The 23,157-nt window shown below is 40.2% G+C and overlaps 1 protein-coding gene across 4 annotated transcripts in view; it reads right to left on the reverse strand.

Annotated features, from left to right (window-relative positions):
* The window catches only part of dnajc13 (dnaJ homolog subfamily C member 13), a 32,676-nt gene extending 10,899 nt beyond the window's left edge, over positions 1-21,777 (reverse strand). For 2 of the 4 annotated variants that reach the window (XM_006794976.2, XM_006794977.3), the window contains exons 1-22: positions 21,615-21,777; positions 18,783-18,863; positions 10,978-11,053; positions 10,497-10,646; positions 10,071-10,112; positions 9,212-9,412; positions 8,891-9,097; positions 8,617-8,712; positions 8,384-8,475; positions 7,238-7,404; positions 6,326-6,405; positions 6,058-6,227; positions 5,137-5,236; positions 4,689-4,796; positions 4,379-4,534; positions 4,200-4,256; positions 3,986-4,107; positions 3,724-3,799; positions 3,457-3,552; positions 2,196-2,336; positions 1,221-1,238; positions 192-274 (exon numbers count right to left, since the gene is read on the reverse strand). In XM_006794976.2, coding sequence (XP_006795039.1) covers positions 192-274; positions 1,221-1,238; positions 2,196-2,336; positions 3,457-3,552; positions 3,724-3,799; positions 3,986-4,107; positions 4,200-4,256; positions 4,379-4,534; positions 4,689-4,796; positions 5,137-5,236; positions 6,058-6,227; positions 6,326-6,405; positions 7,238-7,404; positions 8,384-8,475; positions 8,617-8,712; positions 8,891-9,097; positions 9,212-9,412; positions 10,071-10,112; positions 10,497-10,646; positions 10,978-11,053; positions 18,783-18,850 — 2,306 coding nt within the window. In that variant the 5' untranslated portion in view covers positions 18,851-18,863; positions 21,615-21,777. Of the gene's footprint in view, positions 1-191; positions 275-1,220; positions 1,239-2,195; positions 2,337-3,456; positions 3,553-3,723; positions 3,800-3,985; positions 4,108-4,199; positions 4,257-4,378; positions 4,535-4,688; positions 4,797-5,136; positions 5,237-5,927; positions 5,961-6,057; positions 6,228-6,325; positions 6,406-7,237; positions 7,405-8,383; positions 8,476-8,616; positions 8,713-8,890; positions 9,098-9,211; positions 9,413-10,070; positions 10,113-10,496; positions 10,647-10,977; positions 11,054-18,782; positions 18,864-21,614 lie in introns of those variants that run through there. The other 2 variants (XM_087846249.1, XM_035909626.2) reach the window with 2 other exon arrangements.
* Positions 21,778-23,157: the final 1,380 nt, after the last annotated feature.

Here is a 23,157-nt window from a genome sequence, read left to right on the forward strand (position 1 = left end):
GATATTTCACTCAACAGTGAAAATTCTGCCCACTTCACATGGCCAGTGGTTATTTCTCCACATTACTGCTTGTTACTTCCTGTGTGGGCGCCCCTTTATTGTGCCAATACTGCACAATAAAGTACAGCAAAAGAAGGTCCCATACTCACATCTGATTGCAATTTTGGGTTACCATAGTTAGAAATTTCTACCTGTAGTAGAAGAGCTCCCAGTTTGCTTCAATCTTTATCCTCTGCCTCCTCTTTCTCAGGATGACAGGTTTTTGGTTTGGATTCTGAAATTAAATCACAAAGGGACATCTTTGTAAGGTATTCCACATTATTCACAGACTTCAGTGTTTGCTCTGTCACATCATGGCACACAGAGTGGTAAAGACAGCAACAACACGAGCAACATTTTAGACAGAAAAGAATAATGAAGTGAAATTCAATGAATGGATAACAACATGTTGGGTGGGGTTTTTTTTTTAGAATGGAGGAAGTCAGATATTAGAAAAATTAAACAAATATTAAAAAAAACAAAACAATGAACTGTACAAACACAGAATAAAACAAACACAAAAAACCAAGGTGGGATCCCAAAGTTGGGTGTGTTCAGTAATCCATGCTCGGAGAACCAGGTCTGTGGCATGTTTACGCTCTACATACCTATGTGAAGCTAATTTATGGTTTCAAAATTATGAACACAGTTCTCATGCATTTGATGAGTGCCTTTTCACAGCACTACCTCCAACTCTGAGTTTCAGAATACAAAACATTGTAGTTTAGGTGCTAGAAAGGATAACAACAATTTTTCTGAAATTTCATCAAGGATATTAAAAAACACTGCTGCATGGGATATTTGTAAAGGCCTTACTGTTTAAGGCTGCGTGTGGTCATTATTTATTGATAACTAAATATGCAGGTAAGCATATATATAGCTACAAGCATACTTATAGCTGCAAAGATCCAGTTCAGCCTGTGCTCCACCCTGAACATGCCCTCTGTTGTCAAAAGGAGAAGAAAAGTCATGACGTGCTCTTTCATCACACGTTTTTCCTGGGTTCTATTTTAAGACTCCTGGAAATCCCTTTTGGATGTCAAGATGCGACTGCCCGACTAAATAACACGAAACAAAACAAAAACACGCCTGATGGGTCTCGTGAAGATGAAAAATGGTTTAATCGAGAGAAAGAACATTGAGAGAATGGAAAAAGGATCCCATTGGTCAGTCCTACTTACCAGGTTATTTCTGTCCTGCTGCAAATTTTGACAGCAGAGAAACCACACAAGACAAGGGGAGGGTGGAGTGGAGACACACAGAGAGATTATTGTTCCTCAGATCAAACAGATGAATTGCAGCTAAAGGGTCACAGATCACGATGCTACTAATATACAAAGTGAGAGACATAAACGTTACAACTAAATCTGTGATTTAATAGATGACTTTACACAAGATTTCTGTAGTATTGCATGACTAATTATGTAGTTATACTCAATTGAAAAACAGTAACAAATCCAAAAATAAAAGGGTGGCGTGTGATTCACAGAGGAAGCAAACCAATCATTGTATTTTTCTGCTCAGTAAATCTGGGGTGATTATCATGCAGCCAGAGAAACAGAAAGAGAAGAAACGTGACTTCATTTTATTTTTAAGGGAGTCTTGATTTAGGGTGCACAAAGAGCAGGCAATACCTGATATAGCTTGGTGGCTGTCACCACCAATCTTGACCCACCCAAACATTTTTTGGGTGTACAAAAACAAAACAAAACACCTATTTGTGTTCAGACTGAAACACCACGCATCCAAACAGAGGTTTTCCTTAAGAGTAAGCGGTAACCCTTTGGTCGCATTCTGCACCTCGCCATACAAAGAGTCAAGCAAAATTTTCTCCATACCTAAATAAAAGATTTATGGCAAACACATATGAAAGGAGCACAAGCAGTGTATAGAGCACATATTTTTCAAAGAAAGGTCAAATGTGATTGCACCAAAGCTCTAACTGCCATACATGCAAAATACCAGCAGCAAGTGGAAAGTCTGCCATTGAGTTTGTCTTTGGATTCTGCAGCACTATTCAGCATCAGCACGAGAATAAAAAAAGATGAAAGTTAAAGCAACCTGAGCAGAACACACTTGCAGCAGCAGCTCTTTTGATAGCTCAGAGGTTAAACAGCCATGAAGTCTTTTTACAAATTAAAAGATATCATTCTCACCTCCTTCTGGGCTATCCCCATTTTATCTCTCCAGTGCATCAGCACGAGATCAGCTTTCTCCTTGGCAAACTTCTCCACTTCTTTGGCTGCTTTGCCTGCTATCCGCTGCCATTCAGGCACCTTGTTTCGATTCAGCTGGTCCTGTGGGAAACAAAGATATAAAAACAATTACAGATGGCAAACATTTTATTTTTTACTGACTCTATTACTAGGGATGGGTACCGGTTCTGACATAAACGGTAGTAACCAGACCATTTCGGTGCTTTATTTCGGTGCTTTTTTTTCCTGAGCTGTGATACACTTTAGATTCTAGCCAATCGTTTTACGTTTCCGAGGATAGTAGGCGGGTCCAGGTACGTACGTTCTTTTAGAGCAGAGCTACAGATTAAAAATGCCCAAGGCGAAGCGGTCAGAAGTCTGGCTGTACTTCACAGCAAAATATGCAAACTCAGCAGCCTGCAACAAGTGCTTTAAGCTGATACTGTGATACTGTCAAAGGAGGTAACACCTCAAATCCGATGAAACACCTGGCGACGCATAGCGGTTTTTTTTTTTTAAAAGCCGAGAAATGCGCCGTATTTGATAGCATGCTGCAAGACCTCACACCGAGCACATCTACTGCGGGTGTGGTGCCTGTTATCGGACCCGGAGTTAGCAACATCCCCCAAAAACCCGAAGAGGAGAGTCCTGGCCCCTAGCCCTGCCAGTGTAGCAGAAATGATGATGGATGATGATGGCAGCAGCAGCAGTTCTTCTCTGGGTGAGTAGCTTAATGTTGTTCGTGTGTAATTTACGTTGAGTAGGCTAACCACGTTATTACATTAATGCATGTAAGGTGAACTAGCAAACATCGTAGTAGTTACATGCGGCTGTCTTCTTGTTTGATGGCAGATACTCCCTTCACCCTGGCCAAAAAGGCTAAAATGACCAAAGAAAAAGTGGAAAACAGTTAAACATGAGAGGTTTTTGGACAAAGTTTGTGTTTTTTTCCATTGTTTAAGCACTGCTTCCAGCCAAGAGTGATACCATATATGCCCTATAGCTGCAGAAAAGGCTAACATTGTTATCTTTTTACAAAAAAACAGCTGAACGTGAGAGGTTTTTGGACCAATTTTGTGTTCTCCGTTCTTTAAGCACTGGTTTGAGCACCGTTTAAGCACCGGCACCGTTTCAAAAGTACCGGTTTGGCACCGGTATCGGATAAAACCTAAACGATACCCATCCCTATCTATTACATTAAGGTGCATGTCTGTCCACATACCGTAGCGATTTTCAAGTTGTCACGGACGTGCATTCTGTCCACATCTTTCTCTGGGACAGGGTCAGGACTGTCCAGGTATGCCAAAAGGCCTGTTGGCTACAAGCACAGAAATGAAAAAGGCGGAATGAAATAAATGAAGACTTTAAACAAGGTACCTCAGCTGCCAGCAAAAAGTACAGGCTATTACCATCATCACACTAAAAGCTTCTGGCATGAGTATTGGAACGGCATCAATTTTTTTTTTCTAAGAGTCTGAAATCGGCTTACCAGTATCCTCTTGAGAAGGTTTATTGCTACAGGGTTCTCTGCTGTCCACAGTCCCACCAGATGACGACTCAGTTGCCTGAGAAACATCATTTATTGGCAGATATTTATCACGAGTAACAAGTAAAATTCTGTCCTATGATGTTTATCTGCACAGATTTTTACTGAAATACAAACACATTAGAGGAAAAACCTGCAGCAGCAAAAAGATAAGGAAAAAAACTACATTACTATGTGTCAGTGTTCATGTTTACTGAGATCAGACCTGTTGGTAAGCATCCGCTGGTCTGTACTAATGGTGAACAGAGATGTGTGCAGATGTCTTGGCAGTGCCCCTTCACTCAAGGCCAGCTCCTGCATCTTAGTGGCTATTTCCTTGTCTCCCTCCTGAATGTAAATAAAGCTTAGTTGGTTATTATCATAAATCCTGAGGCGCAACACATCCAGACATCACTGTATAGCACCTACAAAAGACTTACCTCAATAATAGCTTTCATCACCAGACCTGCTCCCTTCACTATAGCCATAGAAGGATGCTAAAGAAACGAACATCACCATTCAATATATTTTACATTTTTGTCTTAATCAGACTAATTGTTGACATTATTCCTAATTTACTTTCCTCTCCATTTAGTTTCTTGCTTGTCAAGTTACCCACCTGGAATAGCTTGAAAAGTGTTCGCCCATTAGAGGCGACCATCTCAAGCAGCATGTCAAACTGCTGCCCCTCAGTGGTTTCACTGTAGGGGGCGCAGAGTGCAAAGGTTAAAAAGTCCAACAAAGAGCTGATGACCAAAGCTCCTGTTCCATGGTCCTGGAAAATATGAGGAAAAAGAGAAATAACATCAGAAACATAGTATATATGATGTGATTTTTTAAATACAAAAAGTTATGAATGTCCTTGTATGCCTGAGCTTCAGAAAAAAAGGGGGAGAAAAACAGCTTGCTGACAATAAAAAGACATGTACCACATTAGTAATGAATTTTTCAAGAAGGTTTTCAAGGAACTTCTTGGAGGACAGCAGTGAGGCCTTGTTCAGCTGCTCCTGCCTCAGGTCATAATCATCATGCATCGGCTGGAGAAAAAGATCAAAGAAAAAAAAATCTCAGTCAAACTGCAAACTCCATATCCCTGTACAGTCATAGCAAAAAGAAAGTGCACCCTCTATCAACTCTAATTTTTTTATGTAAATGTTGTGGAGGAATGTTTGCTCACTCTTCTTTATAGCATTGTTTCAATTCAATGAGCTTTACGGGCATTTGTGTATGCACAGCTCTCTTAAAGGCCCGCAGCAACATTTCAATCACGCTAAGATCTGGACTTGTCCAAAACCTTGTCCTTAGACTTGAAAGACGAGTGCTTTCTTTTTACCATGGGTTTAAATATGTTGACATCTCCATACTTAGGTGACTTACACACATAAGAGCACAGAGCATGTCTATAGCAGCATGTGTCACGCCATTGTTGTTCCTTTTTAAAGCTTTTACCGTCTTTACTCCCAACTTTTCCCTGAACCTAAAACACACAGACAAATTAGCAGATTTAAAAACACAACTAAACATTCAACGTAAAGTTAACAGAAACAGTATTATTTTTGTGGGTTTTTTTTTTTTTTTTACATACATTATAAAAACAGGTCTGGGGTTGGATACACAAAGAATTCATTGCTTCAGAGGTGGCTTGTTGTTTCTCATGCTTTTCATCTTTCAGGAAAGAGTTTATTGTTTATTTAGCACGTTGTGTGTATTGTGAATCTGGCAGGGAAACACCAAGCTACGCTAGCAATGAATCTTTCAGGATAACCAATTCTGGCTCATTTGCTTCACAGGGAACAAGGAATATACAGTAAATACAGTTCCTCTCATACATCTCAGTGACCCCGGAAGACTGCAAGGCTCCTGGCAATACAGAAATGTAAAGATCAGAATGACCGAAGCGGATAAAGGGAGAGAGATGAAGGCGCAAAAATGAGAGGAGGACATGGGGATGGTGGAAGGTCAAGACAAATCGAGGCAGACAGCTCGACCGAACAGAGTGAAGCAACACAACCTCCCTTTAGAAGTGCTCATCGTACAGCCTGAGATGAAAGCAGAACAAAGATAAAAGAAGAAGGCTGATAGACAGCTAGGACAGACTGTGGAAAAAGATCAAGAAGTATATGAAATACAGAGAAAGGGCAGACTGAGATGTATGGATTCATATTTACGTTGCATCTGTGAGTCCAGACCCTTGACCAGACCTTGGAATGACAGAGCATGCCTGTTACCAGCAGCTCAAATGTATACTTTCAGCAAGTAAAAGGAGATGGGCAAAAGTACATATATGGACAATCTTACTTTGGCAGCTGGGTGAAAGCTTGAAAGCCAGCCTTAGATGCCACCAAGCGTCGTATGGCCTGAAAATGACTTTCCAGTTCAGTATTAAGAGCCGGCAGCTCTGTATCCTGGCTTAAAAGAGCCAGGATGGCATTGTTGATGAGCTTCTCTTTGTTCTCAGAGAAAAGACCCTGGAGAGAATGAAAAAGGAGACGTACAAAGAAATTACTGTGACTCCTGTTTAGGCAAATGCATAGAGATTGATCATACAGAAAATAAATCCACTCACATCTTGGGTTACTGCATGCAGCACTCCACTGTAGGATATGTTGGCGTTGAATCTGAATACTGCATCTGCAAAATTTCCATCTAAGCAAAGGGAAAAGCAATGTTAAAGAAATTAATAGGATGTGCTGTCTGACCAAACAAAAGTGTGTCTGTCTATCTCAGCAGCAACGCTGGAAGTCTGGCGATCATAGAGAGCCGGGTGAAAACAAGAGTAACCAGAGCACTTTTTCTCACAATCGCTCCATGGAGATGTTAACAGTGTCGTCCTCGGTTGTACAAATAACAGTGATCAGAAAAACCAAAGAAATAAAACGGACTCAATCACAGTGGGACACCAGCGTGAATACAGGGATGCAGGTTCAAGTTAGAGATAATGTGTGACACACGCAAAACCAACTATCTCATTTTGGAAAGGCGTGAGGGACGGGAGGGGCATGTGATAAGCAGTTTGGTCAGGGTACGTTTTACAAGGTCTGTGTGGCTGTACTTAAGTCAGTGCGCCCCAGGGTGGCTGTGGCTACAATGTAGCTTGCCATCACCAGTGTGTGAATGTGTGTTTGAATGGGTGGATGACTGGTTGTGTAAAACGCTTTGGGGTCCTTAGGGACTAGTAAAGCGCTATACAAATACAGGCCAGGCCATTTAACCAGCACCGCGTGGTGCTGGTTTTTAACGTCGTGTATAATAATTCTGTTAAAATTAGTGAAAAAAAACTTAAGGGGAAAAAATGTAATGTCAATTACATTTTTCATAAGAATCAAAGAGGTTGAGGAAAATATCACTAGTGCCACCGAAGAAGCACCACTTACACTACTGTGTAAAATATTAACATTTAAATATGACTGTAAAGCAGATCAAAAAAAAGATTCATGAATTTGTATCAAATTTTATGAGACAAAGGGGTCTGACTCACTGGGAGGTGCTGCCAGGAACCTGAGATGCAAACTCTCCACCTCTTCATCCACAGGCATGCTCAGTAGCCCCCATCTCTGTCCTCGCTGGGTGGGAGCCATCTTGACACACACATCTCTGTTGCCTGATGCTCTGACTCCATCAAGTAAGCTGGCTAACAGGGAGTCCCTACAAGCGCACGTACAGACAGACTCAGCAAAATGCACTAATGATCAGAGGGAGTGGCACCGGAAAAATACATTAACTTAGAGATCACGGATAGAGAACACGGATCACACATAACATCATGGCCACCTGCTTAATATTGTGTTGGGCCAACTTTTGCTGCCAAAACAGTCCTGAAATGTCGAGGCATGGACTCCATCAGACCCCTGAAAGTGTGCTGCGGTATCTAGCACTAATATATTAGCAGCAGATCCTTTAAGGTGGAGCCTCCATGGATCGGACTCGCTTGTCCAGCACATCCCACAGATGTGCGATTAGACTGAGATTGGGGGAATTTGGAGGCCAAGTCAACACCTCAAACTCCTCGCTGTCCTCCTATTCTGCCACCTTTCTATCGGAACAATTTGAGCTACAGAAGGTCATCTGTTGGATCAGACCACACCGGCCAACCTTTGGAGATGCTCTGACCCAGCCATCTAGCCATCACAATGTTGCCCTCGGCAAACTCACAAATCCTTAGTGTTGCCAATTTTTCTGGCTTCTAACACATCAGCTTTGAAGAAAAAGAAAAACATTCATTTGCTTCCTAATATATCCCACACTCTAGAACAGGGGTGGGCAACTCCAGGCCTCGAGGGCCGGTGTCCCTGCAGGTTTTAGATGTGTCCTTGGACCAACACAGCTGATTTAAATGGCTAAATTAGCTCCTCAACATGTCCTGAAGTTCTCCAGAGGCCTGGTAACGAACTAATCATGTGATTCAGGTGTGTTGACCCAAGGTGAGATATAAAACCTGCAGGTACACCGGCCCTCGAGGCCCACCCCTCAAAGGTGCTATGATTAAGAGATAATTAATGTTATTCCCTTCTTCACTTCACCTGTAAGTGGTCATAATGTTATGCCTGATCGATGTGCCATTACGGTTAAAGAGAAAAAAATTCTAACTGAAATTTAGCGTCACAAAAAACACTGTCGAACGTACCTTTCTGTGGAGGAGAACTTCCTGATCTGACCTCGGATAAATTCTACAGTAAACACCTGAGGATTTTCCACATCACAGATGAGAGCAAATATCTGAGGGGAGATGAGACAGAGCAAGAATGACCAAAAGAGAGTGGGAGGGGATAGTTTAGCCTCATTACTGCTGCACACAACATGCTTTTGAGTGAGTGACTATTAGTGCCAAAATTATTCCAACTTTTTGTTAAGGCTCACCTCTCCAAAGGGTTTGATGGTGACTATGTTGTACGAAGCAGGGTCTCTCTCCACTAGACACGTCTCTGTCAGGGCCAGGATGCGCTTAACGGGCTCCTGGAAGAGACAAAAAGCACAAACATCTTAACATGAATGATACTCTCAAAAAAGCAGCACATTTTCCAAACAATCCACTACATAATCAGATCAGAAACCTAGTCAATTTTTGGATAGAATGTTCACAACCACCACCCTACAACAATGAGAAGACCAAAATAAAGCAGAGCGTTCTCACCGGATGTCGAGGGGTGATCTTCTGCACCACAAACTCTGCTAGGGAAGTTATGCTCTCGTCTGAGCTGTATTTCCCCAACCTGTCTGTCATGAAACCCTCAAAAGTTAGAGCCTCCTTCCTCAATCGAAGAGTGATGCCAATAAAGTTCCCGGCATGCTCTATGGCACTGCGAATGATTTCATCTCGATGCTCTGAGGCAAACAGATGCTGAAAGAAAGGAAAAGGAAGGTGAAGAGAAACTTGCTCATATGTTATTAAAGAAATAATGAATTTCTAAAAAGCTCCTTAATATACAAAAACACAAACTTTATGAACACATACCAGTCTGCTGAAGCCCCCGTAAAGGATGCAAAATCCTCCCTGGTAATCGGAGACCTCGACAAAGCCCTCTACATTTCGGTAATCATAGGAACACACCACTCGGTTAGTGTGGGGGTCGATCTGGTCGATGCCGCCTGGTGTCACCTCTAAACTCACAGGCTTCCTTGTGTCACTCCAGTGGTGCTTGTAGCAATTGTAGCGCTGCCAAGAATGTGGCACATGTGTTGTAAGACATTGAATATAATGACCCAACAATGGTACACCTACACTATATGGACAAAACTGGGCCACAACTCTTAATCTTTGAATTGTGGGTGTTTTCATTCCCATTGCTACTGCTGCATAAAATCAAGCAGCTAATTTATTCATGCATTCTGCCTTTACAAACAATTGTGAAACAATGGGTTGTTTCAAAGAGCTCACTGAATTTGAACATGGAACTATTACAGGATGCCACCGTTGCAAAAAGTCATTTTGTGAAATTTCTTCCTTCTTAGATATTTCATTATCAGCTGTAAGTGGTATTATTGCAAACTAGCGGCATTTAAGAACCACAGCAACTCAAAGTGACAGACCACATAAGGTTACAAATTAGGGTCACTGAGTGCTGAGGTACACAATGTGTACAAGTCGCCAACGCTCTGTTGGCAAACTGCAGAGTCCCAAACCTCATCTGACATTAACATCAGCACATAAATTGTGCACCAGGAGCTTCATGCCATGTGTTTCAGTGGCTGAGAAGCTCCTGTAGGTTTGATGTGTGGGTGGCCCAGTACTTCTGTACATATAAATGTATATTCAAACTTTAATTTTGATCTTTATTTTCTCTTTTTTTTTAAGCACAAAAATAAATACTCACCCTTCCAGTTATCTTCCCCTCAGAAAACTCTGTTCTAAATCGCTGTGAAAAAAGAATAATAAGGAAGTCAACAGTGTGCAACCTTACACAGCTAACTGTTGAATCATTAATGACTAATAATTGTAAAACACAACTTCAACGATGGAAAAATACAACTCCTTCCATAGGAAATATTTGTTGCTGCTTAGTTCAGCATAATGACTTTAATTCTTTACAAGAACAACCGTTCCAATGATTCATATCTTTGCACAACACTGACAGCACATCAAACGTTGTGACTTCCAAGTGTTGCATTTCTAAAAAAGTGCATTGCACATTAAATGACCTTGTTAAGACACTACAGCTACATCAAAACACCTCAGTCAGGATGTAAAGTCTATTCAGTCAATGGTGGTACTATAGTACTAGCCATGTGTTTATCCTCACCAGCGCTTCTGTGAGCAGCTCTGTCCGGTGCTCTGTTGAAAACTTGAGCGTTTCTGACTTCTTGCCGCTGCCTTTACGGAATGTGAGGCTGAACTCTGTGCCCTGACCTTTTCCTACCGGGCCAATACCACAGATGTCTCCATAAGTCCACTGCAGACATAGACAGTGAAAATACAGGATTAAACACATGTTAAAGCATCAAAAGACCAGTTCAAACATTTAAAGAGTTTCCAAGTGCTTCCAAATGAACAAGAAGCATAAAGATAAATGTCTTATAAGATGCAATAATGCAGCAGTACAGCAGGATCAAATTTTGTGCACCGATAAACACAGAAAAATATATTCAGAGCTGTGATACTAAACCGTTTAGTAAATGTGGGCCACAAAGTGCCAAGAGCAGCACATCCCACAAGCATCTGTGAGGCACTGGTGGTAGAAGAAGCTGTTCATACATCATGAGGGCGTTCTCATTCATACTGACCTGATTTGTTACTTCTAGCGTGGTTGGGTTGTAAGTGGTAATGCCATGTGTCCCCACTGAGAAGACTCGCTTGTACCTGGAACACAGAGATGGAATGAGTCAGAAACATAGCCTACCCATCACCAACCACACATCGAAGCAACACCTACACCAACCCAGGCAGTCACATAATATTCGCTGAGAGTGTGGGGAACAGGGCGAAAGTGTGGTGGTTTTTTATTATTATGCGAGATCCTGATAATCTTGACAGCCTTGAAAAGAACCACATTAACTTATCTTAAAATTCCCACTCCGTTACATGTGAGAGGGTTAGAATAATGTGAAATGAAAAGCTCTATTTTTGGCCCTCTGTAAGCTAATGACGACTCAACCAAAAGTAACTTTATAAAGACTGGGTTACCTAACGGCATCAACCATATTCAGGTTGGTTAGGTCAGTTCCCCTTTTCCCCAAATAGGAATACAGGATACAGCAGCATGACTTCCCCATACCATTTGGGTTGCACTTCATTCCACCCCTTCAGGGAATGGAAGTTATAATATAGTCACAACATTGTTTTCAGGTGTTTTGTGAGTCACAGGAAAACCTTAACTCCTAACAGTATCAAGCTTCACTGGCCCTATACGACAGTGAACGTGAACAATGTGTAGTTTACACACTGCCTTCAGTGGGTTTTGAATTGTCTGTGTGAGTCATCAAGGTTCCATACAAAACAGTGAGGCAAATTTTGGTTATTCATTGAATTTTAGGGCAGGTTTGTGCATAGGCAAACACAGAATGCATTTAAATTTTAAGGGAAAATCCAGATAAATCTCTTTAAATCTGTGATGCAGGGATTGGGCTCGATACAGGGCATGTCACGTCTAAGCGCACGTCCTCCGAAATCGCTTGTTCTAAGAATATTATCTGACATATTACAACAAAAGGTTACAACCTTTTGTATCTCAGCAATTCTGTGATGACTCATTGTTAAATAGTGATGAAAACACAAATTCATGAGAAGTTATGAGTGGTGCTTTCTAACATAACAGGAAGGAAGTGCTGAATTCTGATTTCTCAGTATTCTAGTATGTTACACTGACAGTGTGCACACGTCAAATGTGGCAGATCAATATGTGCTTGGTTGGAGTTTTTTGGCAACAGCAACATTTTCAGCTGTTTTTGCCCAATTCATACATTTTCATTTTTAAATTAAGTTATTTATGCTGTGTTTATTAAGAGAAAGTTAGAGTGCAAACACAGCGTGTTTACATATAAATTGTACCTGGTATCGATGTGCTTTCCAAAAGTCTTGAGCTACCCTTATTCCTGCATATTTTGCTTTTAACACAGGAAATGGGTGAAGAGACTAATTTAAACCTGCACACATACATGGAAATACACCACATAAGAAAAAAACAGAGTTTGTACAATTCTAATGACCTTTAAAGTCCATATTTGGAACAAGCACCTTGATTCTTCAACCCAGCTTGAACACTCTTAAACAAGTTTTCTTTTAATAGTTCTCTGTGATTCTTGAAGGACATTCAAAGTTCTTCTTTGGATGTTGGATGCCCTTGTTCCATTTTCATCACTGTGTTTTACCCATGGCTGCACATACTCACTGTCTTACTGCTCCTCTGACCTCCTATGTACATATATGCAAGGATTTGAGTCAAAAACTTCAAATTTGTATTCATCACTTCACATGATTTGTTGTCACTGATTTTAAGTCCAGCTCTTGTGTAATCTGGAATATATTAGCTTTTACTCATCATTTTTGTACCTTACAAACGGCTTCTTGACAGGTACCTGAGAGCATTTCTGCATCTTTGATTAGGCTTCACTGAATATTAAATGGCTCAACTGAAGGGCCCAGGTCTTTGCTCATTTTTTTCAGTTTCATCAAATTTTTACAGGAAAATTACAAAAAGTCTGGTTTCTTTGAACCAAAATGTAAAGACAAGAGTGGTAGCTCAAGATATTTGCACAGTACACAGTACAGTATGCAGACTGAACATGCTGACTCCTTTCCTTTTTGTACATCCTCATTAGGTCCCGTTAACATGAGCTAGTCCAATGAGAAAGCTGAGTAAGAGGAAGTTAATATTAGTGGTTACTTTTACATAATCCATTTGCAATTCTGTATCAATGAAATGACTAACACAAGTTGACAGGCAGTTGCTTTAGGCAATCCCATTAGGCTCAGGCTCATCCCTCAGGCTGTCCCACCCCTTCTCCTTTATATACCAATGTCATGTCCTTCTTGGGAAGCTTCACCCTTAGAAAACTATATAAATTGCTTCATCTCTCTTGACACCACTGCCTCTTTTGCATCATTATGTTATTTTAAGGAATGAAGTCTAAAACCATGAGTCTGCCCTGATCTCAGGGTTCTGGCTCTCTACATGTCTTGACCTTGGTGTCAAATGGGTGGCTTGAATTGGATGTCAGCACAAACTTTGTTAATTTTTAATTCTCTGTGGGCTGATAATTAAAAAAAAACAAAAACAATCTTGGTACAAAGGCAATATCCAGTCCTCTCTATCTGGTATACACTTGGAGAAAAAAAAAGCCAAATTTATGCCTAATTTTCTGATTTAACAATTAATTCATGTCTAAATTGAAACCGTGTTGAATAGTAGAAAGTAGCTGCTAATAAATAAACTTAAAAGAAGTTGTAGTTGTAGTTATACAACGAAATTTGTTTGGTAGCTCACAGAGGCCAGCAGCATTAAAACAAGAAACAGCATAGTAATGTAATAACCAAGTAAACGTCAATACCATTATTTTAAATGAAACAATAAAGACTTAACAAGAACTGACTTTCAGGATGAAGCATACAATAACAGGAAGAAATGAATACACAATGTAAGATGAAGTACAACTCAGATCAATTTAGGAGAGCAGATTATTAGAATGATTATTATGCAGTACTATGCAGAGATCCTTTAAAGCACTTTTGCAAGAATCCTTTAAAAACATTTTAAACATATGCTGTTGACGTTCAGATTTACATTCATACAAAGGTATGAAAATCAACTGGCCAAGACCTGGAACAATCATGTGTTTAGCCATCCATCATGGTAATAGAAGCAAAAACAGGTACAGTTTACACCACAGATATAATCACCATTCTCCTCTCTCCATTACTAAGGTTTCATAATCTTCCCATTAGGCAACTTCCTGTACCATATGTGACTGAACACTTCTCAACCGTCTCTCCTCAAAACGTGCTCCATTTCTCACAAAGACATCTGAGCTTAAGAGTTGTTAGTAAGGCAACACAAAATAATCTTTCATACAAGACTCAACATAAACACTGGATAACAGAGAGACAGAAAGCAGTGAATAGAGTGCCTTCCAAAACTATAATACTATGAAGGGAGGCAATGACAAGACCCCAAGTATAAACACAGAATTTTAACAAAGTGAAAAAGATGCATAGCTGTACTAGCAATAAAAAATGACTGCTTTAAACTGAATAACAAAAAACAGAGATTGTGGCACTGTATTAACACACACCAAAATGATAAAACTGTCAAAACGGTGCTCACACAGCTCCTGGATGACATTTAAAATTTTAATTCCTATGGAAGCCGTAAGGGCGAGCCTAGTTTTTCAAAAGACTGAATAGAGGTGCTACACTTGCAAATATAAAGCAAGCTATAAAAGAAAATCAATTTGTGTAAAAAGTCAGGGAAACATCTTAATCTAATATTCTCTAAAACTAGTCACAAGATTTGACTAAATCATGTTCACAAGCATATTTCAGTGGAAAACTCTATAGCAACAGTGAGCCAACGCTGCAACAGCTCAGGTCTACTGTGATACTAACTGTCAGAAAAGTGTCTCGGGCTAAAGTCTAACTCAAGTCTACGAGATTTTCATCACTGTTAGTAAATCTGAAACTGAATCTGAACTGTGTAAAAAAGGAAGCGGGCAAAAATACAGAAACAAAACCTTTTTCTTTTTTATAAAAAAATTTCCCACCACCATCCTTGCAGAAAAGACCACAAATATTGTCTCTGGCCCAATCCCTGTGTCCACGCTGGAAAGCGAATGCCTGATTTATAGTACTGTGTTGAATCCCTTAAGTAATGAGCGACATTTATGCTAGTGTGCTGGTGTGTTTGTATCGCTCTGCCATCACAAGCGAAACTAAGCCATTCACACTGAACTTTGAGAAAATCTTAAACAGTTACTTTTACTGAAATGGAAGAAGGAGAGACTCTGAAGAACCGGCCCTGAGTATATGGACTGTTAAAGCTATTATGAGGAAAACCTCCATCTGTCTACACTGGCAGAATACAAAGTATTCCATTAGCATGTTGAGGAAGACAGATACAGTAATAGCTTAATACATTTTGTTTCACTGCAAAATCATCTTTGTGCTAATCAATAAACTGTGTTTACTACCAAACAGACCAATCACAGTGGAGGTCTGCATCACTGGGATGTACAGTTACATTTCTGGGAAGGTACACATCAGGTACAGCATATGGTACACAGCTAAGCCATAGCCTACGCTGTAGATTTACTGCAGTTCTATAAATAAAACATAAGGGCTGTCCTACTGTAATTGGTAAAGTGCATGAAGGCTCTCTTACAGACAATTTGAGCCATTTATTTATACTTTCCTTAAGTCTCTATTTCTGCAAGCTTTGCCTGTAGGAAGTCAGTTTGTAGCACAGTGCCGTTAAAAAAAGGGGTTGATGGAGATGCTTTAGTAAAGTGTAAGAAAAAAGAAAGTTAAACAAAAAATAGAAAACCAACCAAAAGTTATAAGAAATAATTAAAGTTCTGAGAAAAGGGTTTCATTTGAAAATGGATAAATGCAACAACTCACGTATCTTCTTTATTAAATCTTTTTTATTTTATTTTTTTCCTCAACTGTGATGTTTTGGCAAAAACAAATTGATTAACTGACAATTTATCCTTTTATTCCTTCTGTAAGGCAACTGCCCGGCATGGCAATGTCACATGACATGTCACAAAGTCTGTCTCTATCACACATTAGAGTGTGACTCTGAGGCACTCCTGTGGCAACCTGAAACAGCTTCCTCTTACTGCGGGTATTGCAATTGCATAATTAAATAAAACCAAGAACATCGTTCCTTGGCATGCTTCGTGGTGTGGCAAAAAAGTGCTTAATTGGTTGGTTAAAACCAAATGGTATAAGATATTTCTCACTACCCACTAAAGACAAAAGCCACCCACAATAAAGCTGGTATAAAGCAAGATGAAAACCTGTACCCTGATGAGAATCTTTCTCTCTGCTGATCTATCAAAGCCCTGTGTGGCAGATCCTCTAAACTGCGTTTGACTTGCACCAGAGAGACTGCTCAACTCAATCTCTGGTTGTCTACGTTTTCTGTCTGAGGCACGGAAATGGGTTACACAAGCACCAGCTCAAGTTTCATTTTCATTTCTCTGTGATCACCCACTCGCATAATTCTCTGCCACCCTACTCTTAACTTTCGGTCACTTTCTCTCACTCTCCTCAGTGAGTCAGTAAGGTGACCTTCAAATGTTGACGGCAATAATTTATGTTTACAAAGGCAATTACATGTGATTCACATACTTTTCCTGCTCAGAAAACCATTCTCCTATGGATGGGAAGAGACTATAAGGATAGAAATTCCTGTTCACTAAAGCATTGACCTAATGACCTGCATTTAACTTGGGTCAGGAGGGTCGTAACATGAGCCTTGCAAGTCCGATAAACCACTAAAAAGACCTTAAATTGCATCCTCGTGTTGCTCAGGCATAAGAAGGGTGAAATCAGGAAAAAAACACATTTAAGAACATGTAAATAGATTTTTTTAAACCAACAATGCTTATGGCTCACTGGTATGCTTTTGTTGCAGATTGACAAAATTATATGAAATCTAAAACATCTTTTATTTTTTGTTTTAAAGCAATTTGGCTACTATATGTTGCATTTACTGTCAAATTGGAGTAGTACAAATACATTTCATTCATTTTGCATGAAATGCCCTGCCTAACTTCACAGTTACACCGTTTCAAAATAATCCCAAACATGATCATATTTATTTTTTACCACAACTTCAAAATTGTTTCATAAGAAAAGTAAACATCTTATTTTATTAAATTTCTATGATTTCATAGCTGCGATGAAAATAATAATAATAATAATAATGGATTGGATTTATATAGCGCTTTTCAAGGCACCCAAAGCGCTTTACAATGCCATTATTCATTCACTCTCACATTCACACACTGGTGGAGGCAAGCTACGATTGTAGCCACAGCTGCCCTGGGGCAGACTGACAGAAGCGAGGCTGCCATATCGCGCCATCGGCCCCTCTGGCCAACACCAGTAGGCAGTAGGATAAAGTGTCTTGCCCAAGGACACAACGACCAGGACAGAGAGCCCGGGGATCGAACCGGCGACCTACCGATTACAGATACGCTTCCCAACCCCCTGAGCCACGGTCGCCCCAAACAAAAGTACCAAATAATCATAACAGGCCAGTCACAAATAATTTTCTGGTCAATGTTTTCTTTTTAAAAAAAAAGCCTCTTCTAACAGATTCTTCTATTAGAAGAAGAGCTGCTGACCTCTGGTCTAGGATTGGGTTTAAATCATGTCTGGGAAATTGAGCTCTGGCTTTCTCATGATGGCGGTGTAGAGCACTAGCAAACATATTCGTCCCAAGTCTCCCATAGATGTCCAGCTAAGATGGGATGAATGAAAAGGCCATTACATACGATTCTAATTTTCCCTGCTCAGAAAACCATTCCCAAAGGGATGGGAAGAGACTATGAGGATAGAAATGCTCCATCATAGGATATTCAATTATCCTTCCCACACCAGCAAGATTCCTCATAGAGCATAAAAGAGCCGCTGGATGTGTTCACTGTAGGGGTCATCATACATCAACGCGCATTTCTGCCGGACACTTCAAGAAGCATTAGCGGATGAACCTCTGACGATGGCTAATGCTTTGCAGCCCTGCTTAAGTTTCCCAAGTCAATAGCAGGCCTTAATGGGACAAAGGCATTTAGAAAGCAAGTATTGGTAATGTGATCCCACCTCCTGACTGCTCAAACTAGGACTTGTCCTTTCTATTAGCTTTGAGGGCTTCCAAGTACAGGGCAGCTACTAGTTTTACACATTTGCCGGATTAAGGGTTCAATTTGCACACTGACAGAACTTAAATGCTGTATACTGTCCCATAAATCAGTGTATGATGGACTCGAGGGCTAATCAGATACATGTTCACAGATAAGTACGTTGGCTTCATTGTATTGTATTACATCATAACCGTTTTTAATCTCCTTTTAAAAATGCATTAACATACAGTGGCTCAGTCACTTCCTAAAGGCATAATTAGGATAAAAATCAGTTGGGTATCTTAACTTTCCTACACACATAAAACACATTAGCTTATAATTTTTATAAGGTAGGCAGTAAACATGAAAGAAGGCATGTTTCCCCAGTCCAATAGGCTCTTGACATAACCAAAAATGTTTGATGTCTTGTCCCAGCCAAGATATAATACAGTGTTTACTGTTTTTTGACCTCCTGATAGGCACTCATTACCACCTACAATGTTTGACATAAAAAGAACACCAACTCTATCATTTAGTAAAGCAGCTTTTCATGCATGACCTCCTATATTTCCCAAGATAAAGAAGCCAAAAATAAAGAAAGATCTAAGTGATAATTTGGGGACATTTCCGCTTTAGATCCACTGTTTTGTGAAGTTATACCCATAACATCTGAAACAAAATATACCGAATGCACTGAAATACTATTTGTGAGTCTAAAAAAAGAAAAACAAAAGTTGCATTCTTACTTTCCCCTCCAGGAGTGTTTGGTAGTATAGAAACAGGCCAGGTCTCTGTTTTCTTTGACGACATTCATCTTTTCACAGGACCTAAAACACAGAAGGAAAGTTACCATGACTGGAATTTTTTAAAAAAGCAAGTTCTTCAACAAATACAAAGGTCAACGAAAAACATGTTTTAAAGATGTTTGTTTAGGCATTTCTTTAGGGTAAGTATTATATTTCCAGTTGTCATATCAGCTGTTACCAAAATCCTTAACCCAGACTTTGGTAAATCACAACCATACCATGTTTACATAACACACATTCCAGTATACTGTCACACATGTCACACAGTCTCTGAACATATTTTGACTGAGATTTCCACCAGATACTGAACTAATACAGTGCAAACAGTGATTATCCATTAACAGGGAAGAGTCTTCCGCAGCTGGGAGTCCATGACTGAGTCATTCTTCACTGTTATAAGCTACAGCAGGGACAACCCTGTCTCTTCATGCTCTACCTCTATCCTTTATAGTTGCATTCTTGCAGACTCGCTTTGAAAGTGACACCCCCAAGGAACCAACTGGGATATTACAGCTTGCTCAGCATAAACAAAGGGGAAGCAAATGTCTCCATTCCATGCTGATAACCATAGGTGCAAAAACAATACAGCGGTTCACGAACTGAGCATGTGTCAATAAAGTCTGGCATGAAGCCAGCATGGATAATTGAGGCTATGTAAATATACAGAAGTTAGATGGTGTCTTAGGGTTTGGCCAGGCTTCCAATTTGAATTTACAATAGGAAGGAAAAATAAATCACTGTAATTTTACTTCCAGACTAGCTGCTATCAGGACAGGTGCACAAGAATTAACAGGTTTGCTTTTCCAGCTGACAATAAAAACAAAACAGAACATTACTTTAAGTAGCGGACAGTTAACGATAAACCAGTCACCAGAACACAGTAGAGAAAAGGTGGGAAAAACTGCCTCTGCTATCCTTAGTGCAGTAAATTGTAAGCGACTGCAATGTGACAAGGGGAACCTGTGTCAGCACTCTGCCAGGATCCTGGAAAAAAAAATCTGACTCCAGTTTTCCTTCCTCTCCAGATCGGAGTGCAAATAAAGCAGGGAGCAGCAAAATTATTCATCTATGCATTTATCACAGTTTCTTGTTTTTTACCGAGGACCAGACACAATATTAGGCAAATTTTAAGTATGGCAACACAGGATGAGGATCTTCCAAACTTTTAAAGGTTTGACATCGCTGTTTCAGGAAGAATAAAGAAATAATTTATTTCCCTCCAAATATACAGTCATGTAACTGTATAATCTCATACAGGCAGATGTTAGCATGAGGGACTGCATAGACTGTGCTTTGCTGCAGCACAGAGCAGAGCAGTTTTATTACATTACTGGGATGAGTGTGCTGCTACGACTGTGGAAAAGAAAAAAAAAAGGTAGATTCCAGGGCTGGGTCATGTGATTTACCCCTCCCTGTACCCATCTGTCCCTTTTTGCCCTTATCAACAGCAAATTATTCCTGGTCTATCCTCAAACACATTTTAACAAAACAGGAAAAAGAATATGAGATAGGCAAACCCAGTGCAAACCCCACTGCAAGCAAAGCACATATTCAACATGACAACTTGATCCAAACAGATTTTCACAACTTTTCCTTTAACAAATACTGTTTTTAATATTCAAAGGTCTTGTTATGTGGATGTCTGTGACAATTTCTGCAATCCTACAGAGGATACTGGAGTGTCCTTTTTACCAAATATCTTTATCTAATACCATGTTACTCACAAAGAACTACTCAAATAGACTGCAGCCACAGGTTGTATCCATCACAACAATTTGATCAGGTAACTCTCAGTACTCTACATACTATAAAAATACCATTTAGTTTACAAGGCTAGGTCACCTGTTTCCTTTGGAAAGCAGATGGCTGAAAAACTTTAGCATCAGAGTGGGTGCAAGGGTCAAAATATCATGTGCTATGACATCACTATATGGCTCTAAGAGGTTTTTTAATACATTTAGTTTAAATTCTCTTCTCTGCAATGATATTAGTGAAGCTCAAGTAAATTAAAAGGCGCAATGCTCGAGTAGGGAAACACATGAAGGATGCAGACCTTCAGAACCACATAAAAACTTACATCTAGTCCAGGTCCGGCAAAACACATAATATGAGCTTGATAATCTTATTTTCACTTGTTTTGGGTTTTTTGTGCCCTGCAGATATATTGCATCACACACCGACATTAGCAAACTATATGAAGCAATCTCTAAACCGGGACGGGAACTAAGTTTGCATTATCTTCTGTGGATCTGCAATGATTTTATGCAAATACTTTCTCGAAAACTATAATTTCTTTTCTTTTTTAAAAAACAGCTAACTAGAAATATAAAACTAACAGTTACACGAAAGAGGCTGAAATGGCAAAGAGCAATTCTTAAATTGTGTGGAGGTTGCACGCTGGCTCCTGATCTGTCAAGTAAATCCATGACAAACAGCATTAACGTTACCAAGCAGCTAGCCAGACTGTTTCACTACAGCAGGCCTACGCGGTTCACTGTCAGGCTAAGCACGGCGGCATAGTTTTGCGACGTCGACACTTGCGGTTCCACTTAACTACAGTGACCAGCCGATATACTTTGTTATCAGCGTCTGTTTGACAAATGCAGAAAAAGGGGCTGTGGCAGGCCAGTGCTTGGGTTAGCCACCAGCTAACGGCTAACTAGCACATCACTCAGGTTTTATGGACGAACTAGCTAGTCGCATTAGCGACGGGGTTCAATCAAGCAAACATTGGAGAAGCAGACAGTGGCAGGCGCTAACGGCCGCGTTTACCTGTAAAATCGCTAACGGGTGTTATTCGTAGCCGTCCCTCAGCCCCCCACCCTCCTCTGACTGTGCCCGGTGCGTCTCAGTTTTCCCAGAGTGATGCTGGAGGTGCTCAGTTACGCCGTATTCCCCCCAACTGGACTCAGGACGCTGCCATATTCCTCATACCAAAAGTGTGCTACTGCGCAAGCGTGAGGCATGCCTGTCATGCGGCTGTCAGCTGATTGGTTTGTCAGGAACCAACATTGTGAAGATACCTGATACCAGATCGGTTATTACGTCGAATCGTTCTGTTTTTCAATTGGTACATACCTTCGAAACTGACCTCGAAACAGTTCAGCGATGCCATATACTGCGGAAGGGGTTTATTACTGGAAATCTCTAGTTTCTTTTAGAGAAGAAATGACCGAATATGCGACCACAGACATAATAGGGCTTTGGAGCGTGATGTCACGGGGGTGGGCGTGGAAAGGATTTTGGCTCGATCCGCCATTTTCGGGGTCTAGCGCAAGTGAAAAGGGAGCGAAGGCACACACAACAGCCAAGGTTCGTATTTGCTGTGTGGTCGGCTGCAATGTTCGATCGCACGACCGGCAAGAGAATAAGCTTGAAAATGGTTTATCTTTTCATTCTTTCCCAACCTGGAAGCAACACGAGGCAGCTCATGTATCAATGTTAGCAAAAGAAGGCGTGTAGCCTGGATAGCAGCTGTGAGACGAGCTGATATCCGGTTCTCTTCCATCTCCAAATATCTGTTGGTGCTCCAGACAGTTTCATTCCGGTAAGTTCTAAATATGTTCATATCACTCTTTATAGCCTATTAGTTTTATTTTCGATGCACTCTGAGCTCATAGCAAATTAGAACAAACATCCTACTGAGTGATTTTGTAGAACCACCTTCTATTTATAGACTTGCTAATTATTTGGCATTATTGCAGCAAACCAGCCTATGAAATGGATGAAACACATCGTGACTGGGTTCCAGCGCTACACAAGGGACCTGCTTCAAACATACCACCATGCCAATCAGATTACTTCTTCCATGTGAGGGTGAAGAGGTGACCCTTCTGGATAAGATGGTGAAGGTTTGCTGCGTTTTGGTGAACAGTGTGATAATAAAACCAGGGAAATATGAAACCTGCTCCTGTTAAATATTCTTAAGTATTGTGCTGTTAAAATTGCTGTATTTTTTCAAAAGATACAGTAAATAAAGTAATGTTAGTAGTGGTTGATATCATGTAAACACTGTCATGATTTTATGTAAACATTTTGTCATTTGTAAACTATAAATGACTGGATTCTACATTGTAACGGATGTGATGTTCTATAAAGTGGTTTTCATAATAATAAAAAAAGAGGCAGAAATTAGTTTGTTTCTTTATTCAATTTTTGAACAGTGGTACTCAGTGAGTACATATTCAGTAAATGCAAATTATTTACATGGCAGTGCACTACAGCCATAAATCTAGACCCCTAGATAAAACATTATGGGTCATTCCCACAACCCACAGCTTTACTGTGCTCCAGCAAAGTATCCAAGTATCCTCCA

The sequence above is a fragment of the Neolamprologus brichardi genome, chromosome 9, assembly GCF_056152115.1.
Source record: "Neolamprologus brichardi isolate AB-2024 chromosome 9, ASM5615211v1, whole genome shotgun sequence".
In the NCBI taxonomy this organism is placed as follows: domain Eukaryota; kingdom Metazoa; phylum Chordata; class Actinopteri; order Cichliformes; family Cichlidae; genus Neolamprologus; species Neolamprologus brichardi.